This window comes from Cinclus cinclus, chromosome 5 (assembly GCF_963662255.1).
Source record: "Cinclus cinclus chromosome 5, bCinCin1.1, whole genome shotgun sequence".
Classification (NCBI taxonomy): domain Eukaryota; kingdom Metazoa; phylum Chordata; class Aves; order Passeriformes; family Cinclidae; genus Cinclus; species Cinclus cinclus.
The window spans coordinates 62,631,621-62,648,557 of NC_085050.1; the positions used below are offsets into that span (position 1 = coordinate 62,631,621).

Genomic DNA, 16,937 nt, shown 5'->3' on the forward strand with positions numbered 1-16,937 from the left:
ACCTCAGGGGACACCAACTCATATAATACACTGCTAGACCTACACCTGTTCCCTGGCCCTCAAGTACTTTCTTCCACAGCCAGGAACCTCCTAATCACAAGTCAGTTACTCTTATGCTTAAAAAATTCCCAAGAGCAGGATATGGAGCACAGCTTGGCACCACACATCTCCCCATGCTTTCTCAAGTAAAGAACATTTAAGACTCCAGCTTCCAGCAGAAAGAGCCACCTCCAGAGGGGAAAGGATTTAATTTTTTATTTTGGATATACAAAGGACATTGAAAAGGGCTTCAGACTATCATTCAGACTGTGATGTGTATCCCCAACCATAAGACTGCTTGAATGTAGCCTGCATGCAATCATCTATATGAATTACCTCAGGCCATTTTTACTGTCTTTAATGGTCCTCCAGACAGTGAACTACAGTCAACTTAGTGCAGGTTCTGAACCACAGCTCATATTAGCACAACACATCCCTCAGCTGCACACAAGAGAAATAGCTACTTGTAGCCTTTTTTTTTTTTTCTTTAGGATAGCTCAAAGAACAATCTACTAGCTAGGACATCTCTCCCTTAATGTGTCTTTACTAGAGAAGAAACAATTATGTGTAAGAAGAACCAGATGTCTAGGAGGATGACAGCTCCTACTGTGCAGCTAAAGCAGCTCAGGAGGGTCTCTTGCCATCTCACTGGCCCATGATGTGATGGGGCACCATCAGCCTTACAGGAAGAAAAAGGGTATCTTCCTGCCTCACTGACGCCTGGGAAGCAAACAACATGTCCCTGACAATTAGCTGAAAGGATTGCTAACTTTGCCTTTCCCCCTTCCTCCCAAAAATACCCACAACTTTCAGGACACTGGTGAGTGATATAGGATGTACTTTTTCTCAGACACTTGAAAGTAAGCAATTAAGCAAGACAAGTATTAACCTGTCTTCAGAACTGCTGTGCAGCACCTCCAGTTTATTATCACAGATGCTGAGAGTTGCATCTGCTGCCATGGAAGCCAGTTCCATGCCTGGCCTGCAGACAGTGCAATCCCAGTGTTTGCAGTACTGATAAGGATATCCCTTTGAGCTGAAACACACATACCCAGCTCAGCAATTCAGTCCCCCACTGCTGCATCATGTTCACATGAGCTAATCCACAGGCTCAGGTAACAAGTGACTTGTCTGCTAACTGGCAGGCTGGGCCTGCTTCCAGCTGTGCAGCCTAAGGAAGGAGCACACAGAAAATGCTCACACTGCTGCCAAATGCTGTCAAAACAGAGCAAGTGAATAACAAAACTGAAGCATTCAGGAACCAAGAGGAAACCAAGTGCTGGCTGCAATGCCTTGCTCAGCCCCTTGTTCAGCCTTCTCCTATTTCCTGGGCAAACTCAGACTTCTCTCATGGCTCCAAAGTCTTTAAGCCAACTCTGACCTACTACAGTCTACCACAAGTCACACACAATATGAGTTAAGATACAGTTAAAGAACTAATTTCAAAACTAGGTTAAAGGAAGAAAGATGAAGCAACTTTTCAGCTGTCTTTCTACAGTGAGTGTAAGAAGTTTGGCAAACACTGATACTAACTCCAGAGGGTAAAAGGTCAATAGCAGCAGACTGAAAAAAGACAAGTAGCCCACCACACACTTTCAACTTGCAGTCCTACCACAGACAAAGCACTGAGTTTTGGAAAGCAAAGTGCTGTCCAACAAACTCTTGGATCTCTTCAGAGAATATGAGTGTACTCTAAAACTGTTAGGATTAAGACAGCTGGCCAGCAATCCTGCAAGCATCAGGGTAAAGACAAATTTCAAGAAGAAAATTAACCTCATCTTTAAATACAAAAATCTCCATCAACTGAGAACAGTCTCCATATAAAGCTCTATTTGTTTTGTTAAATTTTATGTTGCTTCATACCTTTCATTTCCTCATACCCTGATTTTTCAACAACTTGGTACAAGCCTGTAAAAGCAGCATTTTATTCTGCAGGAACCGTTTGCTAGCCTCTTGCATTGCAAAACAATTAGGTACATAAGTGTGCTGGTTTTCATCGGGGTAGAGTTAATTTTATTCACAGTGGCTGGTATGGGGCTGTTTTGGATTTCTGCTGAACACACAGTTGACAACATAGAGATGTTTTTGTTATTGCTGAGCAGGATTTACAGAGCCAGGGGCTTTCCTGTTTTTCCTACAGCCAGGCTGATGAGGAAGTTGGGGGTGCTTGGGAGTGTGGGAGGAGACACAGCCCAGACAGGTGACCCAAAGTGATCAAAGGAATCTTCCCAACCATATGGCATCATGCTCAGGGTATGAAGTGGGAAGAAGGAAGAAAGCAGGCCATTTGGAGTGATGGTGTATACTGTTATTCATGATGGGATCCTGCTTTCCTGCCTGCCCATGGGAAAGCAGGGAATTAATTCCTTACTTTGCTTTGCTTGTGTGTGTGACTTTTACTTTCCCTGTTAAACTGTCTTTATCTCAACCTATGGGTTTTCAGGCTTTTACCCTTGTGATTCTCTCCCCAGTCCTGCTAAGGCAGTGAGTGAGCAGCTGCCTGAGAATAAACCATGACTTTCAGTGAGTATGTAACATCCCCCCTAGTCTCCAGTTCTCTCATGCACACATTTAACTGCTTCACTTGAGAAGGCCTCAGTGGTCCAACATCCCAGAACGAGTCTCATCAGTGTGACTTTTTCCCCAGCTCTCACCATTAGCAGTAGGAGTCCGTGGCATCTGCGGCTGCAGCTTTTTGGCACCTTTTTGTAACCGGATTGTGGCCCACTGTTGAACAGAAAGAAAATCTTAATTTCACAAATGCAGTACTCACTTAAGGAAAAAAGTCACCAAATAAACCAACAGTTAGTCAAAGACACGTCACAATTTTCAAACAATATCTTTACCAGGTAATCACCATTCATATTCCTCAGACGTGTCCACAAACCCAAACCCATACGCAGTTCTTACGAAGAAACTCAAAGTAATTAATAATAATTAAAAAAACAAAACAAAACAACACTCAGTGCTAGTCAGTACTTCCCAACTCTGCTTTCAGTCTTTAGAGAGCCAACTCAGTGCTCCACACCTGTTTCAGGTACACAGTCACCAGGAGCCTGAAAGGCCTCTGTCAGCCTTGCTACTGCCAAAGAAGCCACTGAGTCCAGGCTGCATGGAAAGCCCTAGGAGCTGAGCCAGACACAGAAAACACAGCTGTGTCCACAAAGCTGACAGACACATCACAACCCAGCCTGTCTTCTTTCAGAGTAGTTTCATCATACTGAAGCAAGAGAACCCAAAAAAGTCCTAACTGGGTTAAGTGAAAAACTGAAGCCTGCACACAGCTGATTTCACTAAAAACCAAAAATAGCATTTGCAGTCATGGGGAGTTTCAATTAAATTCAGACTCAACCCGAAAAGGATTTCACCCAAGAATTTTCCAAGCTGAACAAATCTGACATTTCCCTTGACTCTGCAACTGCTTGTTTCTTGGCACCTCCACAGAATGGTAGAATGGTTTGGGTTAGGAGGGATCTTAGAGATCACCTAGTTCAAATCCCCTGCCATGGACAGGAACACCTACCCAATTTAGGTTGCTCAGAGCCCCATCCAGCCAGGTCTTGAACACCTCCAGGGATGGAGAGTTCCCAGTTTCTCTGGGCAACGTGTTCCAGTTGCCTTCTCCTCTGCAGGCTGAACAGTCCCAACTCTCTCAGCTCTCATTCTGAAACTCTGAGCAGCAGAAAAACAGGCCAATTCACCAGCTTTAGAATGAGCTACAGAGAACCCCTTCCCCTGCCTTGGGAAAGGCTGCCAGCTCACTGGGGTTTACCTGCTCTTTTCCTATGGGTGGTCTGAGAGAATAAGACTGAAATAGGGAATAAGGTAAACTCTGCTCTCCAGCAAGTGCCAAAGCTTCCCAGCTGCTCTGGCTCCTGCAAAAGCAGGACAGAGTCAAGAGACTTTGTCTCATTTCCAGCCCTGATGAGGCTGGAGCCAGTTTAACCTGTTCTCAGGGCAGAATAGTTTCTTGACCTCCATCTGACTCAGTTCCAGAGAGTTTTTATATAGCCCTCTATCTCAGGCTTCGTTTTTACTGGGTTAACAATTATAATCTTTTTTCCACCCCAAAGCCTGTGATGTCAGAGTAGCCTTTCTGGCCTGAATCCTTCCTTTCCCCACATGGCAGCTTTGTTAAGGGACGGAAAGCTCAGCCAAATAAGGCTGATTCAGTGGTTCCCCATTACCCACATCAATTCCTCCTCCAAAAACTCCTTTCTATATTTCTAAGAACACTGTTATAATGGGCATTTTCAAAACAGAGAGGTGACTAGTAGAAATGAGTTCATATCAAGAGATCAGGAATATTATCATGGTCAAATCATAATAGCTTAATCAGTATCAAAGTTTTCTTTGGTATTTGTTTTGTTGTTTGTTTTTGTTTTTTTACAGGAGCATACAGATGATGCTTGGTCTGCACAGGAAGAACCCAGCCCCACATTAAACCATGCATTTTCCACCTTTCCCCTCCAAATGAGCTGTGGGACATTAGGAGATATATTTCCCCTCTGAAAGGTCACCATCCTGATTCATGCCATTATCTCCACCAAATAACTTCCCAGTATGAGCCAGTACCACTTACTTTATCAGGTTTTGCTGAATCACAACATACCCTGCCAATACAGTCACTCATTTTCCCCGTTCTGCTGCTGCTAAGGCAATAGCTCTTCCAGGAATTAATTTTAACTGCAGAAATAACTCAGTTCTTTCTGTAGTACTCAAGTACTTTCAGTCACTTTCTGGCTACACATCATTCTTAGCAGTACTGTGACCATAAAAGTTCTGGGGAATACCAAACCAAAACACTGTTCAAGGAAGAACCTGTTCACAGCACTGTCATTTTACATTTTGCCTATGGAATGCTTTTGGGGGTGCAGAGGGACCAGCAAATACATTAACATAATCATTTCTGACCAGACTTGAACCACTGCATTCAATGAATTAAAATCTACACAACAGCTAAGAGAGCATATCTGATTAATGGTTTCAGCCATGCACACCAGCAAAAAAAAAAAAAAAAAAAAAAAAAAAAAAAAAAAAAAAAAAAGTTTTTGCCTTTCAAATCCTCTCAAAGAGATAACCAAAACCTGGAAGAACAGTTTGTTTGGTGCTCAGAAAGAGAATGCAACACTCCCTACAGAAAGCTCTTGCTACAGAAATCCTGCAGTTATGGGTTCATGCTAGACTGTCAAAGCCTGAGCCACAGCACAAATCATGAGGACACAGGTTTATGGAGACAGGCCTTTGTAATGCCCAAAAGCTTGCAACACCCCCCTGTACTGCAGTATCTTTTGACATTTTGCTACACAAAGGAGGCAGTGCAATCTTCCCAAAGCAGAGAAATTGCAGGGTCATGTAACTCAAGTCAGTTTCTACTGCTCAGATGCATTTATCAGCCCTATTCAGAAAAGCACATTCCTTCTTCCTAAGTGGTCTGACCTTTGCTCCTCAGGTCCACCTTACTCCAGAAAGGTGTAGCAGCCCACCTGGGGGATGAGGGAGCAGTGGCAAAGAAAGCCAGGAGAGGACAGTTCCCTTTGCCCTCTACTCGTGCCTTCCCAGGAATGGGAGTGCTGCCATGAGCCTGACACCAGTGTGACAGCCTGTACAAAGGTTGCACAGAGCATGCCAGGGGACAGATGACTTGTGCTCCACAAGTCAATGGCTGAGGCAGTTTTACATCCCATGCCAGGTCTCTCAGGGGATTTAAGCACACTTGGTAAAATAGGCAATGATGAGATCAGCTCTCCCTCTTGGTCAGCAGCATTTGGGCATTCCTAAGGACCCACATCTACCAGATGACACAGCAAACAAGTCCTCTGTCAGCTTTCTTTTTACCTCAATCCATCATATTACCAAAAACTATGTGTATTTCAGCAACCAAGGAGCAAGAAATGGGAATTTTTTACTTAATATCTAATTTTTTTCATGTATTCCCAGGCAGTACCATCAAAGCCAGAATCTCAACTTTGATCAAGTGAAAAGCTTGTTTATATCCAGGCTGGGAAAAAAAAAAAGAGACACCACCGACAGTAATGCAATTCCCCTTCCTTCCTGCTAGTCAGGGACATGTGCCATCCATCACTGCTTCAGCTGGCTCCTATGCTGAAGGACAATGTTATGCTACAAAGAGCTATCACAATGTGAGCTGATCCACCCCACAGAGGGGAAAACAATATGTTTGTGTATTAGAGATCAAAGCATGAAACAATTATAAGCCATAGCCTCCCTTCTACTCAGGAAATGAGAAAAAAAAGCAGATTGGCAAGTCTTTTGGATCTTTCAGTAACACTGGCACAATTTTAAGTGGCTTTTCCCAGCTGGTGCTGAGCTGGCAGTCCCAAGGACCTTGGTGCAGACCTGTGTTTTTAGTAGGGATTCTTGAAGCAGTTTTGGAGAATAAGTATAAAACACCAGGCTCCTGAACAGATTAAAAATAGCTTTACAATGGGGCTACCCACTGGACTGAAAATGTCAAGTTAGAAAACAGCATGATACCAGAACCACAAACATCACCACAAGTCTGATTTTGAAACTTTAGTATTCTAGCTGCTGATAACATAGTAGCTTGGATGCTTTAATTACACAATGCAGAATCTGAAGATACCACACTTTTACTAGGCAAGGAAAACATCAACTTTCCCCTGAAAAGTTCTCCCTCCTTATCCTCCTGGAAAAGGCCTCTAATTTATCAGCACCTTAAAAAAAAAAAAACAAACCAAAGTGGCCAAAAGATCAGTTTCACTGACCCATCACTAAGCAACTGCCACACACAGAAGACCTATGCAGTACTTGAGGTACACAGTTGTCTATTTGGCAACTGTCTTATCTGGAATTAGGAAGGCTTTTGATATCTCTTGTAAATGTGTGATTTTTGCTTCTGAGGTCTAACTATCTCCAAAGCCAAACCAGACATGTCAGTTCCTGAAAGCACCTCTAGACATTCTTTGCTGGGATCAAAAGACAAATCATTAGGAACACCTCAGTGTTGTCCTGTTCACCCCCGTAAGAAGTGGGGCTTAACCTTTCACCTCATTTATCACCTTTACATCACCTTTGACTTAATGTTTGATGATTTTTCAGAAGGGAGAGATGACAGAAATCTGCTATCACATGGAGACAGACCACTGGTGTTCCTCTTTCAAAGGAACCACCAGATCAGAGCCAAAAGTTTATGTGCTAGTTGAGGTGAGAAATCCTCCTTGGAATCCCTCCAAACCTCAGTAACAACAGAAAGATTGCAGAGCACATCCCACACAATGCCACGTTGTTTAGCACAGCAAAATCTGCATGTTAGTTATTGGGTTGTTTTGTGTGAAGCAAGAACACCACCACCACCACCATGAGGAGCAATCATTTCCAAGTCAGGGCAAAAGGTCTTCCCTCATCTCCTGTGCACTTCTCATTCTGATGGGAAACCCTTGGCACTTCCTCCAAGGAGCTTCCCAAATTCTTCTGCACACATGAGTTGCACAGCAAGTCCTTCCTGGCGAACAGGTATCCAGTGAGCAATTAAGAGTCCAGCTTTACAGAATAACACCAATGGTATCAGCAAAAGGAATGCCAAGCAGCTTCTTTTACAACAGCTTCACAAACTCTCACTTCAAGGCAAGCTCTGAGCACAGCTGCTGTTATTTTTTTAACAGTATTTGCTTATGAACACTGTTCACCTGCTGTAAAATTGAGAGCAGTTTCAGACAAGAGCTGTTGACCTGGAATACAGTGCATTAATTATTGATGCAACCACAGCAGAGGGCAATGCCCAACTCTGCCAAACTTACTGATGTGCAAGGACTCTAGATTTTTAGATCTGTGGTAAACATACATAAAGGCCTTCAAAGGACTGGGGTCTACATTAATACAGGCTGGGGATTTACTTCCTAAAATTTGCTAAAATACTTTTCCAAAAGTCAGTGTGAGCCCTGTAAACAAGGGTGCATCACTCACATCAGGCATGTTTTCATGACATGCTTCTCATTACCATCTGAGCTGGCAGCTTGCAGAGCTCTCGGATTCTCCTCTGCCCAGCAGTCCTTGAAGGATAGCAATTACACAGACAGAGGCCTTCATTGACTCTGTGCAATGACATTAGTCAGCAAAGCTTGCTGCCCAGGCCAGCGAGTTACACAAGCAGCAGTCAAAGCCCACAGTGATTCATCTATTTAACAGCTTTTGTCCCCTCCTTCTCCCTTCCCCACCTTCATACTGGGCACCACACACAATCCTGATGGTGACTCATGGGAAGAAGCTACAGCCTGGCATACCTAGGACAAGAGTAACAGTCCATCCCACCTTCCCTGCACAGCCAGGATCTCCAGTTTGACCAGAGGCACTGAGAGGTCCTTTTTAACTCACACCTAGGTCCATTCATACCGCCAAGGTTATCTGCAACACAAGGAACTTGGGCTTAACCTGCAGCTACAGAATAATACTTACACTGTAGTCTAGCAAAAAATACATTCCCTACAGGCAGCAAAATAAAGTATTAGAAATTGCTTCTGTTACAAGAGGCTGCTGTTAAACCCTGATGGATCAGTTACAGGACATGAAAAACACCTACAAGTGCAGCATCTGCTGTGCATTACAGCTAACAAAACCAGCCACACAAGAAGCACTCTCTCTGCTCACTGCAAGCCCCACAAAAAGCCTCGAGAGACTGGGGAGTGCACTAAAAGTGCTTGCAGTCATCAACAAACCAGAAATAGACAATAATGTGATGTTAGTTAATAGCCAGGTTGGTTGTTTCCTGACAAGAATGTGACCTAAAGACCTCACTTCCCTCAGGCTCTCTCGTCTCTTAATATTTCACAAGAATTATGCACTGCACAGTTTAAAAAACAGAAGAGATTTTTCCCACTAGAAAGGGCAAGCAGGGGAATCTGTACAAAGTGTTGCTGACAACTCAACTGCCTCAGGCATCAAGGCACACCCCAAAAAAACCTCCAACAGACTGGAAAAGAAACCCCCAAGTATTTAACAAGGTGTTCTGCAATCCATCCAGCAGAGATCATCACTTTTGGGGTGCATTGCTACTGCCAAATATATAGACACACAGCTCAAAACAGTCCTCCAGATTTTCTACAATCTGATGGAAATAGAGAAACTGATCCTCTGTGACAGTGGCTGCTCTGTGGGCCTCAATGAAAGACAAAGGACCTGCTGAAAGGCAGGATTCTCCCGTGTTTGGCAGGACAGCTCCAATGGCATGTTCGAAGGGGTCCTGACAGCCCCAAATCACATTAAGAGTTCACAAGAAGCACTGGATTAAGACAGACCAAAATTAGACCAAAAGGTAAAGATGCACTAAATTTAAAACTGGAAGCTATCTGCTGATGTTGAAAAACAAACAGGGAGCAATGCAGCATGCTGCAATGACTGCAAGAGACAGTCCCCAGCAACACAGCAGTAGGGAATATTTCTGTGACAAGTGACTTCACAAGCATCAGGACAGCAGGTGACTAGTCCAGACCAGCTCCTCGTAGGGGCAAACAGCTACTGGAGATGTTTCTGTAGCACTACTCCCACATTTTAAAAAACCATTCTAGCATGGTGCCAGAAATCCTTCTACCTTAACACCAGAAGGAAAGGCATAAGAGAAAATGAGCAATTTCCTAAAAGTTTGCTGAGTTTGGTAAGGTAATTCAGAAGCAAGTTAATGCACTTTCAGGAATACTCAAATGATGGGGGAAGCAAGCTTTCAAATAGCAAGTGGTCTGTCTGCTGCACTTCTTTAGCACAACTTACTACACATTTTCCCATATCACACTGAAAAAAAATACAATCACATAGGAAAAAATATATCAATGTAAAGCTGGTAATCTCTAGTGCAGTACTTAAGGGTCAAATGCAACCCAACAGCAGCACATCCTCATCTATACAAGCTGCATTTTTCTTAGCAGCATGTGCTTGCTGAGGCAGCTGAGCAGAAAGAAAAATCTATTGTGCACCAACTGATGTCCCTTGTCAGAAATGTCAGATGGTCAAAGTACAAAAACACTTTGTTCCTAAAAGAAGCTTTCCCCTCCCTTTTCTTGGATCATGCAGCACCAGGAACAAGCTTCTGCCCTCCTGAAACAAGCAGAATTTTTTTTTTTTTTTTAATTGGCAGGGAAAAAGTTCAAGCACAAGCCCCTGCCATCTTCAACTTGCTCCATCCCACGTCCTACACAACAACTGAACACCACAGATTCATTCTTGGGTGTCTTGTTTTATCTGATATGACCGAAACAGGTATCACAGCAAACTGTAGAACTGTCCCGGAACTATGGACAGACTTGGACCCTCAAAATACATTGACTCTAATAAAGCAGATGTTGTAACCTGACAACACAGGCCACATAGAAAACAAACCTCAGTCACTGTGTCCTTCCACTACGTCAAGACAGGGGATATAAACAGGCAAAGCCAGGGAGCAACTGGATATCAGCTGGGATGCACAGCCACCACTTTGCAGACAGTTCCTGTAATCTGGCCCATTAAAGAGGCAACAAAAGCAGCAGCATCCTGACTGAACACTGCAGGTTCAAGAGCCCACTCTGCTCCTGGGAAAGAGGGGAAAAGGCCCGGGGAGATCCAGGGTTGGGAGCGGAAGAGGAAGCTTAAGGAAGCTATTAAGTTAACACTGCTGAAAAAGGCCTCAGCCATCAGAGATTGCAGCATCCTGTGACTTCACAGATCCAAAAAACTCTTCTCAGGAGAAGACATGCACACTCAAGTCAACACCCCAGGAAGTCTCAGGACACCCAGCTAGCAGCACATTTCACTGTTAACACAAAAGTTATTAATAACTATCCCTTATAAAAAGAAGTACATCTTTCCAAATTATTTAATAACCTACTTCTTGAAAGTCTGATATGCAAGGATACTGTACTTTTCCCAATATTACACTAATTAATATTGACACTTTAGATACTACAAGTCTTCAGGTGCTCTTGCAGGCACTTCTTGTACCTAACTGCAGACCATCAGCCTCTGTGGGGCTTCTAACCCAGACAGACCTGTGAGCCAAGGAAGAGGAGACATCCCAAAACAAGCCACTTCCTTTCAGGGATTATCCCCATGCAAGTATTCTGAGGAAAAAGAATTCACAGGCAAATCGAGACCAAGTTGAGATAAGAATACCTGGGTGAATTGAGCTTCTTCACTCTGCCACAGCAAGTCCAACTCAGCTGACTCTCCTCAGAATACTTTCCAATTGTTTATTGCCTTTTCTTTTATACAGGCATTATTTCATAGCATATCTATGCCAAATACAATTATGTATTAATATAATTTTTAATATACTGAGTGGCATGCAATTCCAGAAAGCATTTAATGCAAAAGTAATGGTGACTTGAAATATAAGTCATTATTTCCTCCCTTAGGCAACAGGGAGCTCTCACAATTAACCACCGTCAATATGCCATGAGATACTTCTCCATAATTTTGCCCAAAAGATTTTGAGTCACCTCTCGTTGCAACATCTGATGACACTAAAAATAATGATCAGTGATCTAGGAATAAAGAATGCAAACTGTGGTTATTCACAGGTCATCACAAGTCATCCAAACAAGACTATCTTACTAGGCCATCTGGAATGTTCCCTCAGGCCAGAGTGATCTTTACTTCCTACCTGCTATTCAAATCCTTTTTCCACTAAAAACTGCATCTTCTCTGCTCAACAGTTATCCTGATACCATTCACAGTCCCAGAAAGCACTTTGAGTAGATAGATTCTCACCCAAAAGCCTTAAAACATTTTGACTCAAGATGCATTTAACAAATGCTGATTTAATAAGTGGGATTTTTTTTTAGCCAGGCACTGAAATACAGGAACAGGGCTTGCCTGAAAACCTCGGAGAACAAGAAAATTAGACAAAATCTACTCTCCATAGTCACATACTGACGTACATTGCATGGCCACTCTCTGTGCTGTGAGTCATCTCACTTTTCCTCCTTACAGCTGTTTCTTTGGTTTGGCTGCCCCTCCTCCTTGGAAAAAGTGTAATAAATATTTAAATCTGATCATGTCCAGCAATTTAAAAACACTCTTCCTCACCACTACCGTGAGCTCCAGAGGGAGGGTTTTCACACACATATTAAACACTCCCCATGCAGAAAGCAGCTCCTCTGCGAGGAAGTGGCTACACCTGAGAGTTTAGGGGCAGACGGCAACTGAGGTGCTGGACACGCTCCTCTGGATGGGAGCGGGCGTCTCTGAGCATCAGCACTGCTGGCAGCAGAGTTTCACCCCCTCCGAGAGCACGACCCGGCATCATCGCCCCGGGTGGAGCACAGCTGCCACCGAGCAGCGACAGCCTCGCCCAGGCCACGGTACAGCCTCAGGTGACAAGCTTTATTCCAGGGAGAGCACTCCAGAGCCTACAGAAATTAACGCAGAGCCCCAGTTTTCCCGGGGGCTTTAAGCCGGGCAGAGCTGATGCCAGGCAGGACGCGACCCACCCGCTCTCCTCTCCAGGAGGAGACAGACGGGAGCGGAGCGGACAGACGCTCCTCGGGGATATCCAGGACATCCATCCCCGCACACCCCCGGCCGCAGGGAGTCGTGCCCGGCTCCCCTCGGGGAAGCGAGCGAGGCACAGCCCCGCGGGCAACCGCGCCGGGGAGAGGACACCCCGCTTCCCCTCAGAGCTCCCGCCTACCTCCAGCGTCTTCACCAGCACCCACATATAGGCCTCGGAGATACCCAGCGAGATGCCCAGCGCCGAGGGCAGCATGACGAGCCCCAGCACCACCGCCAGCCAGACGGCGCCCAGCTGCCCCACGGCCCACACGACCTCCATGGCGGGCACGGCACGGCACGGCCGAGCAGGACAAGGTAGGGCAGGGCCGGCAGCAGCGGGGACCGGGCTACGCCGCCTCCCGCCGGCCCTAAAGGCCCGCGGCCACCCCGGCCCGCCCCCGGCCCGCCCCGCTCCGCTCCGCCCCGGCGGCTCCGGGCGGGCTGGGCCGCCGCGGGTCGGGAAGGTGATGGGCCTCGGGAGGGGACGGCCGCGCGGTGGGAAGCAGCTAGAGCCCGGTGTAGCGGCCGGCACGGGAAGCTCCTGGTGTAGGAATAAACGGCTCCAACGGGAGCGGGCGGGAGGGAGCGCGGCGGCGCTGCCGGGTGCCGCGGGCAGCAGCGTGGGCTGGAGCGCCGCAGGATGGCCGAAACGAGCAGCTCGGGGGGCAGACGTGGAAAGGAAAACTGGGCAAAGCTCCCGCGTCTGTGAATATCAGAGAATAAGGACGGCTGAGGAAAGGAAAAGGGGCGGGAGGTCCGCCCGTCTTTTCTTTCGATTTGAGGAGGGAAGAGGGACTCGGTGAGGGTCCAGCCCCGCCCAAGCATTAGCCCGCAGCAAGAGAAAATAAACTCGGCAAGCGGGTGTCCCGGCCTGTGCACAGCGGTCCTACCGCGCTTGGCGTGACACAACGCATGCCGTGAAAGCGGCGTTAGCAGAAAAAGGCTGAAGAGGGACGGCAGCCTTGACAAAGCATCCCGGGAAAAGGGAATAGCATCATCTTCCGAGAAAAAGTCACTCAGCTAATTTCTGCGTGCGTATTTCATAACTGTTTCGTAGAAATGGGATGTTTGGTGTGCCTCTCCATGTTGGAGAGATCAGAAATATATCTGAGAGGATCCAACAAAAAACCTGAACTGGAGTCCAAGGCCTAAAGAACTATTTCCAGGAGGGTCGTGTGGACAAGGGCGTTGCTTTCTGGCTCCTATTTTTGGCTCTGGTACTCTCCTCCTACTCTTTGCCTCATCTGATTAAATAATTTCTCTGAGGCAGTAGCAGGATGATCCCTGATGAAGCCTCTAGACACAACAACCACAATTGCCCAGCTAGATCTGACATTGTCAAACAGCACTTCAGCATCTTCATTCTTCTGAGTGTTTAGTTATGATCATGCCCAAAAGGCCCAGTTAGGATCAAGGCCATAACCTGTCAGTGCCATACACATGGTAATAAAGGGCTCTTACTATCTGCACTACAAGGGGTTTTTAAATATTACAAAGATGTGGGGATCCAAGTCAATTAGAAGTGCCCAAAGCCCAGAATAGAAACAAATCAAAAGAACATTACTGATACTTATAACACACACATGGATATTTTAATTTTGTATTTTGTTTGTTACTTCCCAGAAAGTAATACAGTTTTTTTCATACTTGCTTGTGAATTTTCACCTGGGGTGCAAATGGCAGAGGCCAAATGCCTGGTTGGTTTGTTTGCATGTGGTGTTAAGGAGCAAAAATCTTCATCCAAAATACAGATGTAGCCCAAGCAGCAACAGTAGATGCTGTCTAGATCCTGAGGAAAACAGTACAGTGTTCACGGTAATGGGTCATACAGCTTTGTATCTCCTGATATTTCAGTACCTTCATTTAGACAGCAATATTTAATATTGCCATCTGAAGCAGGAATTGCAATACAGGTAATCCTGTGCAAGGCAAAGTGTTGCCTTGTGGGTTTGTTTAGAAAACAAACCTTGAAAACTGAAAATAGTTTGACTTAGTCCACGTGCTTGTTAACCTCTGCTTTAGTGAAATGGCACACCATATGTCAAATTTGATGGTGTGTGGCAAATTCCTGAGTCTCAGAAGGCTGAAATCCATCAGTGTACCTGGATAAATGAAAGAAGATTCTGGAGACCTCTGCTTGTAATATTCATCACATGGAATTAAGGCATTGCTTTTTTTTTTTTTTTTTTTTTTTTTTTTTTGCTGCAATAGCCTGGCTATTAGACCTGCTGTCCTGAGGTTTCATAAACAAAGAGTAGGAAGGGAGCAGTCTCTACCAGCATTTGTGTTTTAAAAGCAGGGAAAGGTGCCTGGGTGGACCCCTGCTCCCACACACAATAGTGGGGAAAAACACTGAAAATGTATCATGACAGGAGGCAGTTTTAGGTACAGGCAGCCATCCTGTGTGAGCTGAACAGCACCAGGACAGAGGCAACACTTGCACATAAACAAATTCTCTTATTTACTGCATCCAGACTTCCCCTCCATGCTTGCATGAATAATTCACAAAGCCATTAATGTTAAATGGGGAGGGAAAAAAATCAATTCTCTTATTCAGTTGCTTGAAAAACCACCTTCTCTGCCTGGGACAGCAGGAAAGAAACATGCCTGCTCATCCAACAGCCTCCTGATGACAGAGCTGCTACCAAAGTCCTGTCATGACTGTGCTGAAGCTCTTTACCAAGTGGCCTTTGCCTTTTAAAGATAAAGCTGTTATAAACTGCTGATCACCTATCTACTGACAATTTAGTTTCAAATTGATTAGATCATTACATTTTATGTGTTTGCACTGTAATCTGGGAGGGCATAAAATTTCTCTGCCGCACTTTTACCAGTGAGGCTGTTTTCCTGAGAGAGGAGGATTTTTTTTTTTGTTCAAGCACCAGGACCATGCCTTCAGTATGGGTAAGATAGCATGATTCCATTGAAGATACAGAAAAAGTACCAGTTTTAACAACTTTCCATGCTTCAAATTTTTCAAGGCCTATTTTAAATAGAAAGGCTACAGTTAGTCATGTTTCTAATGGAGTATTTTCCAAAAAGAAACATCCCACGAGAATATATCAGTGCTGCTGCACTTGGAAGAAAACATTTTCATATATCATTATTTTTCAATTTGTTTCACAAAGTGCAGTGCATACCAAAAAAGACGTGGTTGAAGTGATATGTTTCAAGTTAACTCAGGTGCTCCAAATGGATGCAAAAATTCTGTTTGTTTTTTTTTCTTTAACTTTGTAAGGAGTTTCAGAGATTCTTAATTTTTGTCCTATTAATACTAGAAATATTGTATTTTTATGTCTGTAGCAAGAATATTGTTTATTGTCCAAATAATCATGACTCTGTGATGTAACACGTGCTTTTAACAGGGGTTGGACTGAATAAAAAACAGAGGAAAAGGATCAGTCTTACCACAACGCTTTTCTAAAATTTTTGGTTGGGTTTTTATTTTTGTTTGTTTGGCCACATTTTTTTTATCCTCCCTAATTATCAGCACCTCTCAAGTTTTGGTGGTATGGAACATGGCTGCAAACTTGGTTTCCAGGTGGAGGAAACCTTGTTAAACCAACCTGGGAAGAGAGCCTCATGAAGCTGGCCCTGTTTCCCTTTGCTAAGTTATTGCATGTGTTATTGGTTTCTGGTAGGTCAGATCTAATATAATTGTAGCATTTCATTTGTCTCCTGTCACTGGAGCCAGGCAGCTTCAGAATATCAAAAAGTTTCATTTCATGTAAATATCAGTGTTTTATTGCAAGTAAATAGGGTCAGGGTGGTTATCCCAGTGCTCCCTTTTATCTCGTGCTGCTGAGGAATGGCAGGTAGCCAGCAAACCAGTTGGGGGAATTCTGCACTCCTCTCATCTGTCTTCTGGCTGCAGGCAGGTCATGCTTTCTCTCTCCCACTGTATTTGCTATAACTCAGTGTAAAAATTGATACCTTTTATACGAGGAGTCAGATGTTTTCAGCTTCAGCTTTGTATCCTAAGTGGAATTTTACGGTCTGCTGTCATGGACTTCCAATTCTCATTACACTGAAAATAAATAGTAGTTTGGCTTCCACACAGCCTTTGAGCCTGGCAGTGTGCACTGACAGACAGAACTGTGGCCCTGTGTGTTGACTCCAGCAACAGCAAGGGCTTATAAACACTGTGTGTTTCATCAACACAGCACCCACGTGTGCCCCACCTCAAACAATTTAATTTCCATAGTTAAAAATGTAGCTTTCTAGGAATTCATCAATCCAGCTGCAATTAAAACCAACTGAACCATAAGATGTGCTCGAATTTGTGACACCAATACAAGGAGCAGGCCACAAGGATGGCACCTCCTTTGGCTGTCAACCATGGCCTGGCAGCCTGGATTTCTACTTCACTGGGAGAGAGGAAACAGTGAAGGAATAAA

General features: G+C 44.6%; 1 protein-coding gene across 1 annotated transcript in view; it reads right to left on the minus strand.

Annotated features, from left to right (window-relative positions):
* The window catches only part of LOC134044608 (glycerol-3-phosphate acyltransferase 3-like), a 20,213-nt gene extending 7,393 nt beyond the window's left edge, over positions 1-12,820 (minus strand). Inside the window, 2 exon segments of the mRNA XM_062493885.1 lie at positions 2,694-2,766; positions 12,680-12,820. Coding sequence (XP_062349869.1) covers positions 2,694-2,766; positions 12,680-12,820 — 214 coding nt within the window.
* Between the last annotated feature and the right edge of the window lie 4,117 nt (positions 12,821-16,937).